The sequence below is a fragment of the Zootermopsis nevadensis genome, unplaced genomic scaffold, assembly GCF_977971745.1.
Source record: "Zootermopsis nevadensis isolate Lab colony 2312 unplaced genomic scaffold, Znev_1.0 Znev_ptg000004l, whole genome shotgun sequence".
NCBI classification, from domain to species: domain Eukaryota; kingdom Metazoa; phylum Arthropoda; class Insecta; order Blattodea; family Termopsidae; genus Zootermopsis; species Zootermopsis nevadensis.
Window position 1 is genome coordinate 1,433,323 of NW_028259136.1, and position 19,935 is coordinate 1,453,257.

The 19,935-nt window shown below is 34.9% G+C and overlaps 2 protein-coding genes across 3 annotated transcripts; both read right to left on the minus strand.

Moving 5' to 3' along the window:
* Nucleotides 1–1,933: 1,933 nt before the first annotated feature.
* On the minus strand, nt 1,934–8,948 carry LOC110827086 (MTOR-associated protein MEAK7). Of its 2 annotated transcripts, none has more exons than XM_022058392.2 (6): nt 8,659–8,948; nt 7,532–7,747; nt 6,126–6,690; nt 5,002–5,120; nt 4,193–4,375; nt 1,934–3,249 (listed from the first exon to the last, which is right to left on the minus strand). In XM_022058392.2, exons 1-6 carry the CDS (start codon nt 8,794–8,796, stop codon nt 3,130–3,132), a joined length of 1,341 nt encoding a protein of 446 aa, XP_021914084.1. In that variant the 5' UTR covers nt 8,797–8,948; the 3' UTR covers nt 1,934–3,129. The 2 variants fall into 2 exon arrangements, with proteins under 2 accessions (XP_021914084.1, XP_021914085.1); XM_022058393.2 differs by lacking the exon at nt 8,659–8,948 and adding an exon at nt 8,088–8,623.
* A 2,601-nt stretch (nt 8,949–11,549) lies between these two features.
* Nucleotides 11,550–19,891, minus strand: LOC110827078 (GMP reductase 1). The gene is made up of 6 exons (XM_022058381.2): nt 19,693–19,891; nt 19,461–19,580; nt 18,575–18,832; nt 16,307–16,495; nt 15,821–16,023; nt 11,550–15,290 (listed from the first exon to the last, which is right to left on the minus strand). The coding sequence occupies exons 1-6, from the start codon at nt 19,777–19,779 to the stop codon at nt 15,092–15,094; spliced, it is 1,056 nt and encodes a 351-aa protein (XP_021914073.1). The 5' UTR covers nt 19,780–19,891; the 3' UTR covers nt 11,550–15,091.
* Between the last annotated feature and the right edge of the window lie 44 nt (nt 19,892–19,935).

Sequence of the window (19,935 nt, forward strand, 5' to 3'; positions counted from 1 at the left end):
TACATTTATTCCCCCGTGCCTCTTTCACAGACCATCGACATATCCACCACCTTAAAAAAACTTTCTTTGTGAACTCATATGATTGTGGGTCTGTAAACCAGGAAAATAATCTCTTTGTAAGAAATGCCTCAAGTACATATAAACGTGTGGTTTGTTTTTATTCACATAATTAATCAAACTTCCATGCAACATTTATAACTATACGTGGAAATGATTCGCTTCTTTTTACGTAAATTCCTGATTTTCAGTGATTTATTAACTTATCCCTGAAGAGGCTAATTTTTACGGAACAAACCATAAAAATATATAGAGATCAAAGTTCTTGTAGTAAAAATAGCAGAATTTATATCAATTTCAGCAAACGAATACACGATGAAGTAATGTGGCATCACTGGACTAAGTAACAATGGAACATCTGCAGCGAACTTACGTCAGACTGCTCGTGATTTGATTGCATTGTATTTAAATACATGCAAGTTTGATAATTGGAAATGAAATGTCATAAAGAGAACACAATTTTGTAATTGCTGAATTTTTAGACAAATGTTTAGTTCACACATGAATGGTAATTTCCCATGAAGTGAAAAATATTATGAACGGTTTGTAAATACAAGACACAATATTCTAAGACTAGTTTGAACAATATAACTTATATTGTAATTGGTTGAATAAAGTTGGTAATAAATTCTTTTATTTATATTTGCATCCCATTTATTGGCTGTAACTGTATAGTACATATTATTAATAATAATAATAATAATAATAATCCGTGGCGTAACAGCCCTCTGAGAGCCAAAGCCGACTAGCTGACTGCTGGCCTCACGTTCACATGCCTAAGCAGAGGTGAACGATCATCCAACCAGGTATAGGGTGACGTGTGGTCAGCACGACAAACCCCCAGCCACTGCTAGCTTTCCTGACTGGATTACGCTACTCATTATAGCTCCCCAATTTCCTCACGATGCTGGGTTGGCACCGGTCCCATACACCAGTCGAAAGCTCATGAGAAAATTTCTTTCCCCAAGACTCGAACCAGCGCGATGAGACTTTTTTTAAATGAAGGAAAATATATGTATGGAATTCAATAAATGCTGACTGTAAACAATATATATGCAATTATGGCATTGTAAGTGCCCAATTTAAAACTGTGAGGCCTATTCTTAAGTGGAATGATTTCTCAACAACCAGATGAACAAACATTCAAGTTGATTAATGCAAAAAAATAATTATATTTTGGCTCTAGAATTCTGCAGTCCCATATGGATTAATATAAAAACTGTCAAAATTACTTTCATGGCCAATTAACAAAAAATTATCCTTTTCTGTTAATCAAAGAATCACAGCAACCTCACACTGTTTCTATATCATTATTATTTTTTAAAAATGTAGATTAACTGCTTTTCCTACTGTCACATCTGGAAGTTTTTTGATGAGGTATGACACAATGCTGAAAATAGTACCACTAAGTTGTTAAACAGCTTCAACCTGCAAAATTAAATCTAAAAATGACTGATTTTCATTACACATTCATAAAAATTCACAGATATAATTAAAGCCATGGCATACACCAATCTCAGCAAGTATGGTATCTATTTCACACAACTGATCCAGGGAGAAAACTTTGCAGTTTCCACTTACAATTCCTTACCTCTTTTTCAATGTGGTCAATTAAAATAAAGTAAAATTTTTATACATATTCAGATGGAGCTGATAAATCAACTACTGTGTTTCCAGGCAGAACAGAATCCCGATTGATTGGGAAATATATTTTCCTAGATAATCACTAGAAATGAAAGAGAAACTTGCAAATGAATTAAATACATAAATTTACATACAGACAAATGATACTTGGTAGGATTTGAGGTTTTCATGACAGTGAGTTTGAAGATGGCTGTCTTCTGGGTTTTTTTAAAGATTTAGTGATAAGAGAAACAATTTTATATAAAATTTAATACAGTACATACCAACTATTTTTTTAAAAAAGGATTCCAATGGATAGTAACAACATTCTATTGTCATGAACTTCAGGTTTTGGCATCAACTGAATACATTCAATAATATGTCATTGTTGTATTTATTCTATTTTTTAAACATTCTATCTTTTAGAACAGATTTTCTAAATTCATTTTTAATTTTTGTTTAAACCAGACTGACCTTGGTCAATCCACCTCTGGATAATCAGGAGTCTACTGTATCACAAGAAAATATGTTTCTTCACCTTTTCAATATTTTTTGAACAGGAATAATAAATCAACAATTACATAATTATTTTTCAGATGGCAAGCCAGAGAGCTTCAAAAACAGAATACAAAATTCAGTAATAGGCACACATCTTAACATTCCATGTTTAACTTCATTCACCTTTGAATATAAAAGAAATATGGCACACTGCAGAATCGATTCCAGAATATTAGAAAACGATATTTTAATGTGAGGGAAAATTATAGTTCTTGATTAATTATGTATATGCACATACACCACAAAGGAGAAAAGATTAAAAACAATTTTTTCCTTGTTACTTTATTGTAAGTTACTGGCTATTGCTTTCAGACTTTTTTGATATCCTGTTAACAAGCTGTAAGTACTCTCCTGTCCCTCCATGAAGCTTGGTGTGAACATATTCCACAGCTGACAATTCCATATTGATAATAATTAACTCGCCAACTCATAATGTATGTGAATGAAAGGTCTTGAAATGCTAAGAAATATGCAACTTGTACTAAAGCATTCCTTTTTTACAACATGCAAGAAAGCAGAATGGCAACCTCACAAAATGTTTCCATGCAATAAATGATAAATGATAAAAAAGTGGCACATTATGAACACATCTACTATTAGTACAAGTGGTACTGAAACTTACAATGTCTATTCCTTCAGACCCTTAACATATACCACAATAACACCAGGTAATTTTAGTCCCTGTTAGTGAAGAAAATATATCATCACTTCAGTAGTTCCAAACACAGTTTCTGAATATGTTCTTATAACTTTAAGGTTTGTTAAGTTTTATACAGCTTCATGTACTGTAGGGTTTGTAGTGAATGAACACTGATCAAAATTAAATTAACCTAGGAATGAAAATAATATCCATATCAAATTTCATAAAAATCTGCTGAGATGACCTGTGCATTACATATCCTCTGCTTCATTAAGGTTGTCATCCATACCTTCACTATGTAAGGTTTTACCTGCCATCTGTAATAATGCTTTTGCTTCTAAATCACTTTCTCTTACACTTGTGCGCACATCCTAAAAGAAACAAAAAAATTACAATAAAGGATTGTTTTCACACTACTTTTAGAAACATAATACAGAAACCTCATTCAGGTAAAGGTAAGATTATTTACAAACAATATCCAGATATCCAGGTAGAATTCATGATACCAAATTTCCTTTAATTCCTCCCATTACTTTCACAGATGTCAACATAAATAATACTAATCATACTCAGCTAATCAAAGAATTTTCAGCCTTGAACAGATCTCAAGAACAAGAGAACATTAATAAACCCTGTTCTCAGTCAGACAAAACCAGTCCACACACTTAAACTGTACTTCTCGAAGATCCATTTTAATATTATCTTCCCATCTATGCCAATGGTTTTTTCTCTTCAGACATTCTGACTAAAATGTCAGATATTGGAAAAAAATAATTTAACTGTAGTTAAAATATGCCTTTGCATGCTTTTAAATCTATATATACAGCCTACTACAGTCAGAAAAAAAAGTAAAGCTGTATCGCTATATGCCATGTAGGTGCCTTGGGAGAGAGGACGTATAGCCCCTACTCATTCTTAACCTTGATAAATTAATAATTTTGTAATTTAGTGATGCGTCATACAAAAATTCTAGGTATGAGATTTACAATTTTCAGTGGTAAGAGTTCAGATTGTGTGGTCTTCTGGGTTGTGACACCAGTAGTCTTGTGGGTGGTTATCATTTCAGAGGAACATACCACCTCCATCTTGTCATGTTCAGATAAGTTCCCAGGGAATTACTAAAGAATAAAAGCAGAGCATTCTCCAACAGCATGATGTTTATACAGTGTCTGTCTACCAAGTGGTTAAAAATGTATGGGGGGGGGGGGGGGGGAGAGAGAGAGACGCGCACAAGAATAAAATACCCTAGCAGTCAGTCTTCCACACAATTTCATTCAGAAGATGCTTATACAATATAAATCCATATAATCATACCTCTGTGTCTTTTCTTTCAAATTCTGGTCCAACAGCCCATACTTCAACAAGGTCTATTTCAAAATATTTTGTGGCAGATAACATTTTGTAGTTCCTGTATGTAGTACATGTTTCACTGCAGTGACCTTTTCCAAACTCTGCATCAAGCCATATGCCAAAATATTCAAACTGTCCACCCAATCCCTGCAACAGAAATACAGTCAGCACAAACAGGAAACAATAGCAATGTCTCAATTCACGACACATGAGCATATACACCAAGCACTGGCCACATACAGATATTGCTGTCTGCTTTTCTCAGACACTGAAACTGCCCCTCTGCTTCTTTGCAGATGTTGCATGTTTCAAAAATATTTCTAGACAAGCGAGAAATATGTTATCTCAAAATATTAATTTCTCTTAATGCTGTCTTTCAGTTTCTGAACTGGAACTGCAAATTTTTCAAAAACATATTGTCCATCATTGTGCTTAATATGTAAAATTCACATGGACATAGGCCTGGTGATTGAGAAGGCCACAATCCACGACATAACCCACTTTCTGAACACTTCAGCCAGTGGTCACAAACAACTAATCAGTGTGCACTATAGCACCCTGCCTCAATCGACTAAAATTAACCACAGCTTCACAAGGAACCAGAAATATAATGGATAATAAACTCATGACAAATTTACAAATTGCAAATATTCAGAAGTTTACCTAACAAAAGACTACTACTGTATATCCAACACATTAAAGCCTTCATTTTGACTACCTATCATATGAAGTTATACATACTCTCTTCAGTTAAACTCAAATGTGACACTTACCAAACCATTTGGCAGTGTCTGCTGTTGAATATTGAGGTACTGGTAGTGACTGTTATAACCTGTTGAGTGACAAACCCTCATTTCTGGATACAGGCTGAACAAGAAACTCTTTTCATCTCCTGTTATGAAAAACAAAAATACATAATACAAATAAATAAATTTAACGAGCCACTTTTGAAAACAACATTTTATGAAAGTAGCTTCTAGTAAACAAGTCCCAGAATGAATTCATTTTGTGATAAACAATAGTATATGGAATATTTAGTAGTCCTAATGATACCATCCCATACAAGGTTCAGACAAATGCACAACCAAAAATGTTTAAATAAATAACCATCATTACACAATACAACTCAATGGTAAATGCAGTCACAAAGATCAGGGGACAGCATGCCAAATATGTGTACTTTCTAGACACATATAGGCCTATATTCTCATTTTGCACCCCTCATGAAAAGCATACGCATATAATTTTTTCAACTCATGATACACACCATTTCATATTAATCCACATTCTCTGAACTCAATTTGGAATGTGCACACTGATTAGAGAATTTACAACATTCCATTTCAACAACACTAATGACTTTGGTACATTCATTCACCAGAGCACACATCCCCAAATATGGTGATTTACTGTAACATATATATGTTACCAGCAAACTATGAAATCCAGCAATGTATAGAATACCTAAAGTCAGTAGGCAAAGTATGAAATTCAGGCAAAATGCCTAGAACTTTTAGTCAATGTAAGAAACTAACAGTTTATTTTATATATAGAATACCAAGGAATTTTATAAAATCCCTCTGATTCTTTAGGCAAAGTATATAACAAAGAAATTTCTATAATATGATTTATACAGTTTTATGTTATCTTTTATATTTGGAAAAACTTAATATAAAACAATTGTTTTTAATTTTCAAAACTTTTGTTGTGTTCAGATTCAGTAGCTCAGTGTTTTCGCGACTATTTTGCACAACCTCCATCTTGACAGCTTACCCAATCGACTTTGATTAATTTTAATTAACACAACCAAACAATATTAACATTACAATTTATTTCATACTTTGCCTACTGACTTAGGCATTCTATACATTGCCAGTAACATATACATGAAGCTTACCTCGGAAATTTGGACCAACAGTCCAACTTTCTGAAGCATATCCTCCAAACACATTCTTCTCTTTGTCCTTCACAATAATCACTGTTGGTCCTTTATCCACAAGAAGTCCAAGCATTTTTGCAAAACTTTCTCCATGAATCCCTGTAGAAAAACAGAACCTCCACTGTTGTTGCATTGCTGATGGTAACAATGAATTCAAAAACAGCACATCTGGGATTTCCAACACTGATGAGAATACCTGCTTATGTTGTGGTGGTACGCCCTTGCACATAGGGAAGAGACAATACTCTGCCACTTCATCACCATATGACACATGTTCCTGTGGTATGTGGTATAAATGAAACAAAAGTGCTGTTTGAATTTTCTGAAATTGTGAGCACAAACCAAACCATATTTCAATATTTTCTTCAATGTTCTCTTCTTCCAGGTCTTGGCACAGAGACTTTGTCATTAGAATCACTTTCCAATCTGACATTTCAACGCCCAATGTCCTCCAAGATTTCAACACTGCATGATCTGTTACTGTTAGAATTATTACGTAAGATGATATTATATTCTTCACATACTGAAAAAAGACACAAAATATACTAATTCTTTAGGATTCAAATAACACCATATAAACTTAATAATTTCATATACTAATCCCAAGTGTATGATAAAGATGATAAATACAAACAACAAATGTTTTATTATACTGGGAAAGTACAAAGCATACAAATTCACAAATATTTCAAAGTGGCATAAACAAAGCAACATAATGATTTTCTAAAGATTTTTCACAATAACTGATTCACTATATGAACACAATGCTGGACACTGTCCACGGAAGTACATCTGATATACTGGGTCTGATCCCAGCCATTATCAACACCAACACCACCACCACCACCACCACCAACAACAACAACAAAATGTGATTAAGAAGGAAGCAGAGATCTTGAAATTCAAGGACCTTCTCATAGAAATACAGAGAATGTGGAAAGTGCAAGCAAAAGTAATCCCAATAGTTATAGGAGCAACAGGAACTGTCTCCAGGTCCCTCAGAAAATATTTGGCAAACATCCCGGGCGAACACGACATCAGGGAACTGCATAAGACCACCATTTTGGGAACTTCATACATCATTCGAAAGACGCTGTCATAAATTAAAATTATATAATACATGCAGCACTTGCTAAAAACAATGATGTATCCCAGAAATAGCTGCTGCCCTATGTACCTTAGGGACAAGGTCTGTCTCAGGTACATGGCAGTACATACCCAATAAAGTGGTGAATAGATGGGATAATAATAATAAAGTCTGTATAATGACAATAACCTAAAAGCAGGAGTACATCAAATATACCTCAGACAATGGACAATGTTCAACATAGTGTTCCTATAAAGCAATATAAAAAGACACTCACCTCCATTAAAATACTGAAGGTCAGCACACCATCACTGCTGTTTTGTTTCAGCAAAGAAACAATAAATTTTACCTTCTCACCACATGGATCTTTAGCTAATTTAATAAACAAACTTATGAATGTGTCAAAGGGGACTGGACTTTTTGGATTGTTTTTGAAAAAGTAGTCCTCAACTAGTGCCAGAAGTCCATTTTCCATACGATCTTGCCAGTGTTGCTGTTGAAAGAAATATTAGCATTCTGATAATTATTGAAATGTGGTTGTGTGTAAAACAGACATAAGAACAGAAGCAAACATCACAGATAGAGGTACCAAGCATCTTTCATAATACTGAATGCAAACTGTACACAGATCAATAAATCCACATAGGAGCAGCCTGTTTACCGTTTCGAAAAGGATATAATAAATAAATGACATACATACAAAGAATAGTATTCAATTCATACTCTGCATATTGTGTGCATCTAAATCATTCTAACAACCTTAACCTCTTAAACTGTCACTAAATTTTAATTTTACTTATTGTAACTAAACTTAACTGATCTTTATAACATACCTTCACCCATCATTTTAAAAGTTGAGCACATTCTCCATATTTTGTTACCTTCTCTCCCCTAACAAGCAAGAAGGAAAAATAATTTACTGCTTATAGTATTAGAGTTATTCTCAAGAAGTTAACTTTTCCCTGTCATACAGTTATGTGCATGTCCTGCTATATTTGCTCCATGACTATATTTGTAAATGAAAGAAAATTCGCATTTCATTTGCATCATATATACAGGTCCAGCAAAAATACCTGATTGTTTTCAAAATGACATTACTTTGGATGTTTCTGCTGGATCTTGTATATACAAATCATGGTGAAAGGGTCACATAGGATACAACATTCTCCACCACTACAGACTGTTGGCCATCTGCATTCTACGCACATTAAAACAACAGTGACATAAACCAAACTACTGGTCATCTAACCTGTGGAACAAAACTTAATTAACATGTCAACCAATACTATTCCAGTATTTGGATACAGAAATATGGGAAAATCGCAATATGAAAAATGCCAGAAAGATGCATCCGTAAGACAAGCAAAGATCTGAAATATTTCCGTGTCATAATTTAATACTTGCATTCAAATCTTCCTTATGACACGCTGAATGGTCACCGCACACAGACTTAAAAAACCTACGTAAGCATTGCCGCTCTTCTTGTGATAACATCGTCTGTTCCGAAATTTCAGAACTCTCTTTACACTTGTTATTACCCATTTTACATAAATAGTCAATTACAGATTATTCTCTCGACAGTTCCGAACTTCACTACTCTCCATTACACATACACTACTACGTATAATTTCAGTTACTGTACCACGTATAATAAAGAAAATTAAGCGACAGATTATCAAACAAATTCCAACGATAATCACATCTTTTCCATGGCTAACCTATCTATTTTGCGAAGGTGACGTACTTCGTAATTCATTATTAAAAAGTTACTGGACTGATGACGGCTGTCTTCTGATTTGAAGACAAAGCCATCCTGCTACATGCCAATGTTAGCACTTACAAGTGCACAAGTGTCATAATTTCAAATAAAAATTTTGATGATTTCTGTTCAACATCAAACATAGTTCTGTCTCGTATGAGTAAATGGTTTACTGCTAACACGCTGGCCCTAAATCTAGATAAAACGAATATAATAAAATTTATAACAAATAACTCTCCACAATGTGCTTTAAGTATTGGTTATAATGGGAAGTATATACAAGAGTCAATAAACACAAAATTCTTGGGTTTGCAAATTGATAATCACCTAAATTGGACTAATCATATTGATAAACTGATACCTAAGTTAAGTGGCGCATGTTACGCAGTTAGATCTCTGTTGCATGTCAACAACACTGACACACTCAGATCAGTGTATTTTGCCTATTTTCACGCTATAATGAAGTATGGAATAATTTTTTGGGGTAATTCATCAAACAGTAAAAAAATATTCACTTTACAAAAGAAAATTATTAGATTATTGGCTGGTGTAAAAACTAGAAATTCATGTAGAAGTCTGTTTAAGAGATTAGAGATCTTAGCTCTTCCATGTGAATACATATTCTCATTAATGAACTTTATTGTAAATAACCAAGAACATTTTCAAACTATTTCTGCTATACACAGTGTCAACACAAGGAATAAAAATCAGCTTCATAGACCAATTGCCAACCTCTCATGATTTCAGAAGAGTGCATATTATGCAGGGTTCAAAATTTTCAACAGTCTACCATCAAATCTCACAAGTCTTGTAAATAAAAAGGCACAATTTAAACTAGCATTAAAAAGATACTTAATTACACACTCCTTTTACTCTGTCGATGAATTTCTAATGTTTACAAGTAAGTCATAATTTATCTATTGTATATAATGGGTGGGTTTATTTGTAAGTTATCTCTACTTTATGTGAACACTTTGTTTGTATTTGTGACATTTATATAATAGTATGATTTGTATTTGTATAACATGTATTGTATTATTATGACTTATTCTACATCCTATTGTCATCTAACTAATTTATGGATCCATGGAATGTAATAAAGATGTATGTATGTATGATGTGGAGGTATAGTCCCTACTCACTCTCAACCTCGGCACCAAAAGGGGGCTAGTTGTCAGCATCACGCCCCAGCCGCGTTTTACCCTCGAGAAAAGACCCCGGTACCATTGGACAGACCAAGTTGCTCTGGACACAGAGGCTAGAAGAAAATCCAATTTCTGTTGGGGATCAAACCCCGATTGCCCAGCCCTTAGACAGTCAGCTACACGTGTCACTTACTGTAGTGTATTCTGGCAGTTTACACAAGAATAAAACCATCTTCAAGCTCGACTACGTGCCTAGTTCATAGCTCCACACAAGTTGGCATATTAATAAATCATCCCCTCTTCACAACAGTTGTCCTCCATACTATTCGTCCTTTGGAAACAAAGCTATGTCTCAATTTCAAGGTCAATCATTCTCAGTCCAGTGTTCAAAATGTTCAACTCATAACTTATTTTTATTGTTACATGATTCATGTAAAGTGTTTTCTTAATGTAATAATCCAATGCCTGTTAATAAATTACACAACTTCACTGCCTACAGTTTTGGGCCATTTTATTATGTTAAAATTTTAACTGCAAATAAAGTGGTTTAAAAAAACTGAGATGTAAATCTGTAGTAAATTCTTCTTCTTCTATAGCCTCCTCAATTCTCCTCTTCCATTCAGTCCTTTTGTTAGGTCCATTCTGTCTGAGGCTTTGATTGAGGTTACGAAACATCTTCCTTTTTACGGTGCAAGGTTGTTAGCCTTGTGACCAACCCCCAACCGGGAGGACCAGGATACCTGTCTTAGTCTGACCTCTCCCCCTCGACCAATCTGGCTAGGGAGGCCCTACCAGTAGCTATCCAACCGCCAGCATAGCTCTTGGGGTCACTGAGGTACACATTTTAATTTTACTTTATTCCTCCTGCCTTTTCATTGTATGGTTGAGATGAGGGTTTATCGGAGGTATTTAAAGTTATGAAAATGCTACTAATGATGCTGCCAATAAAAGTGGAGGTGCATATGCATTTGAAAATATTCTGCCTCATGTGTCAGTCTATGTTTCATCATCACACTGTAAAGATGATGAATAAAGATGTACACAGTGAGGTGTTATGTAAGTATGGTTTTGTAAAGTACTTACCTTCTATTCTCTGTAGCAAACCAGTCTTTTGAATTGTATTATATGAATTTGTTTTGCCACTGATGATTACCTCTTGAGGTCAAAACGCGTTTGGCATTAGTGTCCTTTCAAGTGGAAACAGTTTTGTTTGTATGCATGATTTTATATGAATCTTCAGGCTCCATAGAAGGAGGGAGAATCTCTTCACCAGACCAAATGTCTGAAGGAGTCTGCTCCTTGGACATCATCTTCACAATTTTTACCTGTAGAAAAGTCCTCTCATTTTGACTCGAGTGAAACTTCAGGCTTAAATACATGAAACAATTGGAAAACTTCAACAGATTTATTTAAAATATAATTATACATCAACAATTTTATATACATGTCATTCAAAAAACAATCTCTTGGTTAAAATTACAAAGGCTTAATGAAATAAACATTATAATAAACACATCCACAATACAACCAAAAAAAAAAGTTTTTTCTTCCAAAGATTCACATAACCATTATACCACTACACAGAGTGAGCAGCAAAGATAAACACTCCAAAATATGCAGTGAAAATGTTTTTTAATACGAAAATTAAAATCACTTTATTTAATTAGCAGATACCTTTATACTTTCTTACAGTATACTCAATGTTAGACTAGAAGCAGTTTAATCCTCTAGAGAAAGACAAAATTCTCTGACATTTGAAGTTGAATACACAATTCATCTATGAGGATTGAAAATTGGTGACTAGTTCAAATACTTTTGTTGAAAAAAGCATAAAATACTAAAATTAATTCCATATGAAGAGATTTTGTGCTAATGTATGATTTGAAGCTTTTGCAGTGATTAAGCTTAATAAAATCCACTTGGGCAATCAACCATCATCAGAACCCTGATGATGGAGGAGATGGTTCCCAAACCATCAGTCTCTTTGTTTAACCAATTGTTGCAGATGATTGCCCAAGAGGATTTTACTGATTTTGTGCTAAGTAGGCCCTTCAAGGACAGTGTGCTACTTTGTTTCAGTGATGTTTTAAATAACCTACTTCATATGGACAGACTGATTCAAATGTTTACATCACTATCATAACATTTCTGAACTCCAGTACTGTTTGTATCCTTTCATCTAAACATACAGCAATTAACCATTTACAGAATTTTAAAATACAGAATATATAGGATCATTGAGAGATGTATATGGATAGACGTCTGTACTTTCAGCACTTGTTCTAATTTCCCAACACTAATAAAGCAGGGAGATTTTATTCATGTAAAATCATATCCAGCTTCATGTATTCAATATCATTTGCAGATGTCAAATTAAACTTTCCATAACTACAGCCAGTGTTTCCCATAGATCCTTCCATCACAGCTGTCATTTCTGCCTTCATTCTTCAACTGCATGCAGATTTTTGATGATACAGTCCTTCAGGAATCCCCACCAGATGTTATCATACAGATTCAAATTAGAAAGGCATGGTTGCAAAACCTGCCCACTTTCGAAACATTCAGGATATCAGAGTTAACCCTATAATGAAATGAACAGAATGTGGTCTTGCCCCACCTTGATGGAAATTCACACCCATGCCTTGAAACAATTCAAACAAAATGGCCTTGAAGGTATTAGAGGTAGTGTTGGGCATTCAGTTCTATAACACCAAATTAATTTTTGTGCAATACATCAATAAATACAGGCATTTAAACTACACTCTCTTTACACTAGTGACCAAATTAGCTCCTTTTAATAAATTGTTCTCATTTATATCCTGCAGCCAGCAAGTAAATAAAAAAGGATGAACATGGCTGCAGGTCTGGAAAAGGTTGAGACCCCCATCTTAATATGTATCCCTTAAACCTTTATTGTCCACATGTCACTACTTATATGTTATGCAGCTGGCCTGTAATGCACTAGCATACCACTATACCATTAACTCCAGAGTTAAGTCCAGCCAGCAGCCTTGTAGCATGGAGGGGTTTAGATCACCTTAAAGAAGGTTAAGCCCACTTACACAATCTGATGAGGAAAGCATGTCTAACAGCCTTTCAATATGGAAGTTTTACAGAATGATATAAACATTAATAACAGCAATTAACAATTATTACAAAACAATTTTATAGAAGTTCAACATATAACATTCATATAAGAACACACTTTTAATATCACATCAAAGGCATAATGCCTGAATGGGTGTGCACTTGACTACCATTGTGACCTCAATACTGTTTAGAATACACAACCATTTTCTTTGATATAATGATTTTGAACATAATAACTGTCCATTTGCTTCTGATTAAAAATTGTCTTTGAATTGGAAGAAGGGAACAAAAGCAAGCATGTGTTGCAGGCAATGAGATAGACAACATGGCAGATGTACTTCTGCTAATTTGTAGCATGCAATATTAGATCAACTTCACATGAGAATCCAAGATCATATTCATGAGAGTGGAATGAAGCCAAAATAGATTAGACTGTAAGATATACTTGTTTCTTCAAAATAAAAATTTGGTTAAATTATTTCTGCAAACACAAAGTTTAGATTATGAATGTCACCATCACTTCTTGGTGCCATGGTAAAATCAAAGTAAAAATCTCAACCCAATATGGAGACATAACTGCAACACATACTAATGTGAGAACTTTGTGTTTCCATATCTGGTTGATATGTGAGTGATTATGACTATGATTATGATTTACCAACTAATTAAAGCTGACAAGGTTATGAGATTACATGGTACTGTGTTCAGAAAATATTTGTTTAGCTAGGATTTTTATTTGGATAAAGTTTAAAAACAGAAATGTTACATCACACACATCCAAAGCAACATTTCAGTGAACTAACACAGCTGTCATTATGTAACTATATTTCTTAGGATAGAAACTATTAACTTGTTCAATAAAGGGGAATTACAGGTAATGCTACTTTAACTTGCAACATGAACTGGCAGTACAAGCAAAATTTTGCATATCTTTATATATATCAGAGAAATACATATCTCCTTTAACTTATGGTATCAATGCAAGATGAAATTACAATTTTCAACATTTTTCTTTGAAATATAATTTCTATGAAAGGAAATACCAATGCCACATATCACACCAATACTTGAAAATGTAATGTCACCTAATCTAGAGATGTCTATGTAATTCTCTGCAGTACTGCAAATTATGTTTACAATCTCTCACTTGTATACATCAGGAGTCATTTTTAATACTGTATATAATTAAATTCAAGTCACTTCAAACCAAAGTGAATCCAGAATACTGAGTCTAAAAGAATAGTATTAGAAGCAACAGGAATAAATATAGGCATTTCAGAATTCTTGTACTGGAGTGGCAGAACTGAGATGAAATGTTCTTGAATAATAATATAACCTCTATCTCAGAATCTTGTGGGAGAAAGCATAGATAAGGCATAAAACATTCCAACAACAATTTCAAACAGCAAACACCAAGACGTGCACAACACAGCCCTTACACAATCTGACACTTTGCTGACAATATCATCCATCTGCCATCTATATCAATCTGAAGTACAACTTTTCTTTACACAGAAAGTAATCTTAAAGATATATCATACAGGTATCTCGATTCAACACATGCAGATAAACTCGGTACTCTTAGAGGTATCTTTTCTTTCATGTACATTTCTGATTTTCTCTGTAATTATCAAAACATATTACAACTACACGAAACAACCTTGTATGATTCAGCAGTTTTCTCTTAAACATAAAGCTGCATTCTACATCACAATCATTATTTTTTCTCCCTATATGACTAAAAGTGTATTACCATTGCAGCATGCAGCAGATTCAGCACCAGCTCAATATAGGAACACAGGAAGAAAGATATAGGAAGTGATACACCGAAGTCAATGCACATTTATTCACCCTGGCCAATATTATCATAAACCTGGTTCACTTGCTGGGTGCAGCGTATGAAGGTGGCACGTCGAGGTAGCTCCTTCAGCTTACCAGCACCTGTGTAGGTGCATGCTGAGCGCAAACCACCCAAGATGTCTAGTACAGTCACTTCCACATCACCTCTATATGGCACCTCCACTGTTTTACCTTCTGATGACCTGCGAATAGAAATGACAAATGGCACCAACTGCCTTACTGCAACTTTTCATGTCACATACCCATGACCAGAAATATGTGATGCAATGCAGGACTTAACAATTGTTCTTCAAGTCATGATAAAATCAGCAGATGCATTTTAAAATACAGCATTATAAAAAATAGTACAGCATTATGCACAACAAAATACAAAACATACTTATTCATTCAAAATAACTCTCACAAACATTAGTTTAACCTCATCTTAAAGAAGGATATTTTAGAATGTCTGTCAGCTGAAGATGGGGTCCAGTAGGAGACTCCTTAATCATTCTTCTTGTTTCACAAAAGGAAGAATATTTATAGACTAGCTGAGGCACTATTAGCATCTAAAAAACTATGCTGCATGGGCTTGGCAGTCAGTTGCTAATTTAAGTTCAAATTCAAGACCATATTTGTTTTTAAATATTCTTATAAAACTCGTATTTAAAACAGAATGCAATGAGCCTTAACTGCTGGTTTCAAGATATGTGTTAAGTGATTCCAAACATACCTGTACTCTGCCACTCTACCAGCATGCTTTTCCATGGCTGTTGCAGAAGACATGCCATAGAACATCTTAAATTTGCGCCCATTGCGCTGGATGACATCCCCCCCACACTGGTCATGTCCAGCAAACATTCCTCCAGCCATCACAAAATCTGCCCCTGCTCCAAACGCCTTTGCAACATCACCAGGGCACGTGCAACCTCCATCCTGTTGGCATATATATTTCATATTATCCATAACAGGTAAAGTGTTGCATAGCATAACAGCGGAGAAAAGTTAAAATATTCCTAAGGGGAATTAAGCACTGCCAGTTCAATCTGTAACCTATCACTTAACTGCTTATGCTGTTATGTTGGCTAACTGTTCCTTTTCTACCAGTAATTGAACACATCTTGCCACACCAAGAGTCACATGATACCCAATATATTTAAAGGTTTTCTCCTATACTACAAGCATTTAGACAATAATAAATTGCTTTTACTCTACTCACAGCAATGATATGTCCTTGTAGTCCATGTGCAGCATCTGCACATTCAAGCACAGCACTCAGTTGTGGAAAGCCAACACCTGTCTTAATGCGGGTAGTACACACAGAACCTGGACCAATCCCAACTTTTACTATATCAGCTCCCGACAGAATCAACTCCTCTACCATTTCACCTGTCACCACATTACCAGCCTGAACACATAATGTTAAAACATATTAAAACTAACAATGAAATAGTATACTATTTAAAGGAGATATATCAATGGTTAAAAACTGGAGTAACCTACACTTAACTGTATGAATAGTTACCAATTACTTAGCCATGAAGCACTTATTGAAAACATACATAAATCTAAGAAATATACTGAATAACCCAATAGAGGAGACAGATAAAATTAAATCTAAACCCAGTAAAGTACAGATAGTTTAAAATGAGGCCAAATGGGACACCAATGCAAGAGTACAATTAAGTGATATCATTTCTGATACTACTTTCAACTTCAGATTTATCAATCTTTCTTAGACTAATTCTTGGGAAAATATCATTTGTAAATCACAAGAACATGCAGTGCATATGTTTTTCCTGTACCACAATATATGTGTGAAGTTGGGTTTTCATGGTAAGGTAAAGATAAAATTGCCCTTGATGCTTAACTAACTTTTTTTTTTGCTATGAGAGTTCAGCATAAGATAAAGAAGATTAAAAGAAACAATGTTTAATGACTACAATGGCAAAATAATGTAGCCATCTGGTTTTGATTATACAAAAGCCTTAATAAATGTTTAACATTCTTCACAACTGTATTAACTAAATAGATGGCTTACAGAATCCAAAGGTTCATCACTGAACTCACCAATGCCCTCCACCAGACCCTGTCTTGGGCCAACAAAATCCAGTCTCCTTCAACTCCTATCTTGCATAGATCCCACCTGAGATTATCCTCCCATCTACATCTAGGTCTCCACAGCAGCTCTTCCCCTCAGGCTTCCCAACCAATACCTGGTGCACACCTCTTGCCCCATCCATGCACGCAACATGCCCCGCCCATCTCATTCTTCTTGACTTAATCACCCTGACAATACTGGAGGAGTACAAATTTTTAAGTTAATCATTATGCACTTTTCTCCATACCCCATCCTCTTCTCTCCTAGGCCCAAATATCTGCCTCAACACCCTATTCTCAAACACCTGCAAACTGTTCCTCCCTCAGAGACAGAGAACATGTTTCACACCCATACAAAACAACACGCAGAATTATTGTTTTTTTTGTTTTGTTTTTTATGTTTTAATCTTCAGGTTATTAGAAATCAGAAGGGAAGACAAAATATTTTGAACTGAGAAGTAGTAAGCATTTCTGGAATTTAATCTCCTCCTAACTTCCTCACGAGTATCATTTTGATTTGTTATTGTTGTTCCCAAATATTTGAACTTTGTCACACTTTTAAAGAATTTATTAGCCACCCTAAGATAATTCTGTCTGCTGATGAGATACGCTTCATAAAAAAAGGTAAATTTGTGATACTTATAAATGAAGCAGAGGATGGACAGATACAACAGTCAATTAATAGGGCTCTGAAGACAGACTTTATTCTTTCAGAGGCCCAAAACAAGAGCTTTAAGAAAGTTAAACATTAACCCTCTGAAGGCAAACTCAACTAAATAACAATGTTTAAAGACTCAGTTCTTGCCTCAAAGAAAAAACTACATGCCTCCATCACAAACATCAACTAGTTAACAGTGATTAAGGAAATGATCACTGTTTATTCTGAGAACCACTAAAATCCATAAATACACTGTGTGCAAAATACATACCTCAGAGATATTGCGGGTTTGGTTCCAGACCACCGCAATAAAGCAAGTCACACAAATTTTTTGGTTTCCCAGTGCATATAAAAGTTATGTTTATAATATACTGTAGTCTATTAAGTGTTCAATAACATTATGTCTAAAAAAAAACAATGCGAGAACATTGTGAGAATTACCAAAATGTGACATGGAGACATGTAGTAAGCACATGCTGTCAGAAAAATGGTGCCAATAAACTTGCTTGACACAGGGGTGCCATATACCTTCAATTTGTAAAAAAACGCAATATATGCAAAGCGCAATAAAACGAGGTATGCCTGTACAGAGTTATAAAGTATGTGCATATAGTTACCAATGGTGTTTACAGGGTTAAAATTATTTTTTCCTGATAGGTTAAACTAAGGAAGCATTTGTTAAAATTAACAACACCCTACTTCCAGGCAGCTAGTAACACTTTGACTCACGATGATAGTATGACTGGGGAAGGTGGCACGCACTTTGCGGACGTACTCAACAAATTGCTGGGAGTAACCATTGGCGACATCAAGGCAGATGTAGGTCACACCTGGAATCTCAGCTAGAATCTGTGCTAATCGCTCAAAGTCTACTTGACCTGTACCAGAACTGGCTGCCACATAATGCAGACATTCAGGACTGTTTTCTGCAAAATCCTTCCATTCTGCCAAACTGTAGTATTTGTGCAATGTTGTGAACAACCCATGCTGAAAAGTAACAACACAAAAATCATGCTTAGCATACATAAATGAAGGATCCAAGTAGTCAATAACAAAGTAAAGTGGACACACCTTCAGTACAGTTACAAGACAGCAATAATTTGTAGACTGCTAGCAGCATGCTGCCACCCCCCTCCCATTTCTCTGTTTTTGAGTCATTTCACTTAACCTATTTTTAGTGGAACTTCAGGTACAATATCATTGTAACCCCACTTTATCCTGTCACTAAATATAACTTCCATCAAACTTCAAATGTGGTTATTATTGTTGAGTGGTCTTCTGCTCCGAAATCTTGGTAACCACATTCAAGCCTGCACAGCATCAAAACTCATTACCATAAGAACCTCAAATCCTAAATCGTTCATTTTTTTTAAGTCATTATGCTTTTAGTTACCAGTCGTTTCGGTTCAAATCGTCGATTTTAAACATACAATAACAAATAAAAAGTACATAAAGTATCCAGATTTAATGTACAGGAAACAGGTGCATCTGATCACTTAAACCTCCCTATGTATCAACACAACGCATTCGTACTGTACTTGAACCGGTCACACAAGCTTTACACCTCTCAGTCGACTGGCCTGCTTATCTCGACCAACAAATAGAATATACACACCTTTGCAAGGGCCTTGGCCATTTCAAAAGTTCCAACTGTATCCATGTTAGAGGCTATCACGGGTATGCCTTTGTATGTTTGCTTCGAATTTCGAAAAGTTATCTCTCGATACAAATCAACCTGTAAAGATTGTATAGTAGTGAATTAAATCAGTGGCAAATTTTGTTAATGTGCAAATGCACAATACAATATATAGGTCATATGGTATACGATGTTAAAAAAAAGGACTTACATCTGCTCTACTTCGCAAAGTACTTCGCTTCGGTCGTAACAATACATCTTTAAAGTCTAATTTAATTTCGTTAATAATATTTGGCATTATGTATTACTAAACAGACTTCCACTCCTCAAAATAACAACCACAAACTCCTACCGCCACGCGCCACAAGGATTAGGCCACTGATGATACCACGGAAAAACTACCAACAGGAATGGAGCAAATACCAACATCCAAGAGATTATTACCAACACCAAC

Excerpts from the sequence above, each read along its gene's own strand:
- LOC110827078 (XM_022058381.2), bottom strand. The coding sequence starts at position 19,779 with ATGCCAAATATTATTAACGAAATTAAATTAGACTTTAAAGATGTATTG. Across the intron at positions 19,581-19,692 it reads CTTTGCGAAGTAGAGCAGAT|GTTGATTTGTATCGAGAGAT; the intron begins GTAAGTCCTTTT and ends CAATCTTTACAG. Across the intron at positions 15,291-15,820 it reads GGTAGAGTGGCAGAGTACAG|GTCATCAGAAGGTAAAACAG; the intron begins GTATGTTTGGAA and ends TTCTATTCGCAG.
- LOC110827086 (XM_022058392.2), bottom strand. The coding sequence starts at position 8,796 with ATGGGTAATAACAAGTGTAAAGAGAGTTCTGAAATTTCGGAACAGACG. Across the intron at positions 7,748-8,658 it reads GTCATAAGGAAGATTTGAAT|CAACACTGGCAAGATCGTAT; the intron begins GCAAGTATTAAA and ends TTCTTTCAACAG. Across the intron at positions 3,250-4,192 it reads TTGAAAGAAAAGACACAGAG|GATGTGCGCACAAGTGTAAG; the intron begins GTATGATTATAT and ends TGTTTCTTTTAG.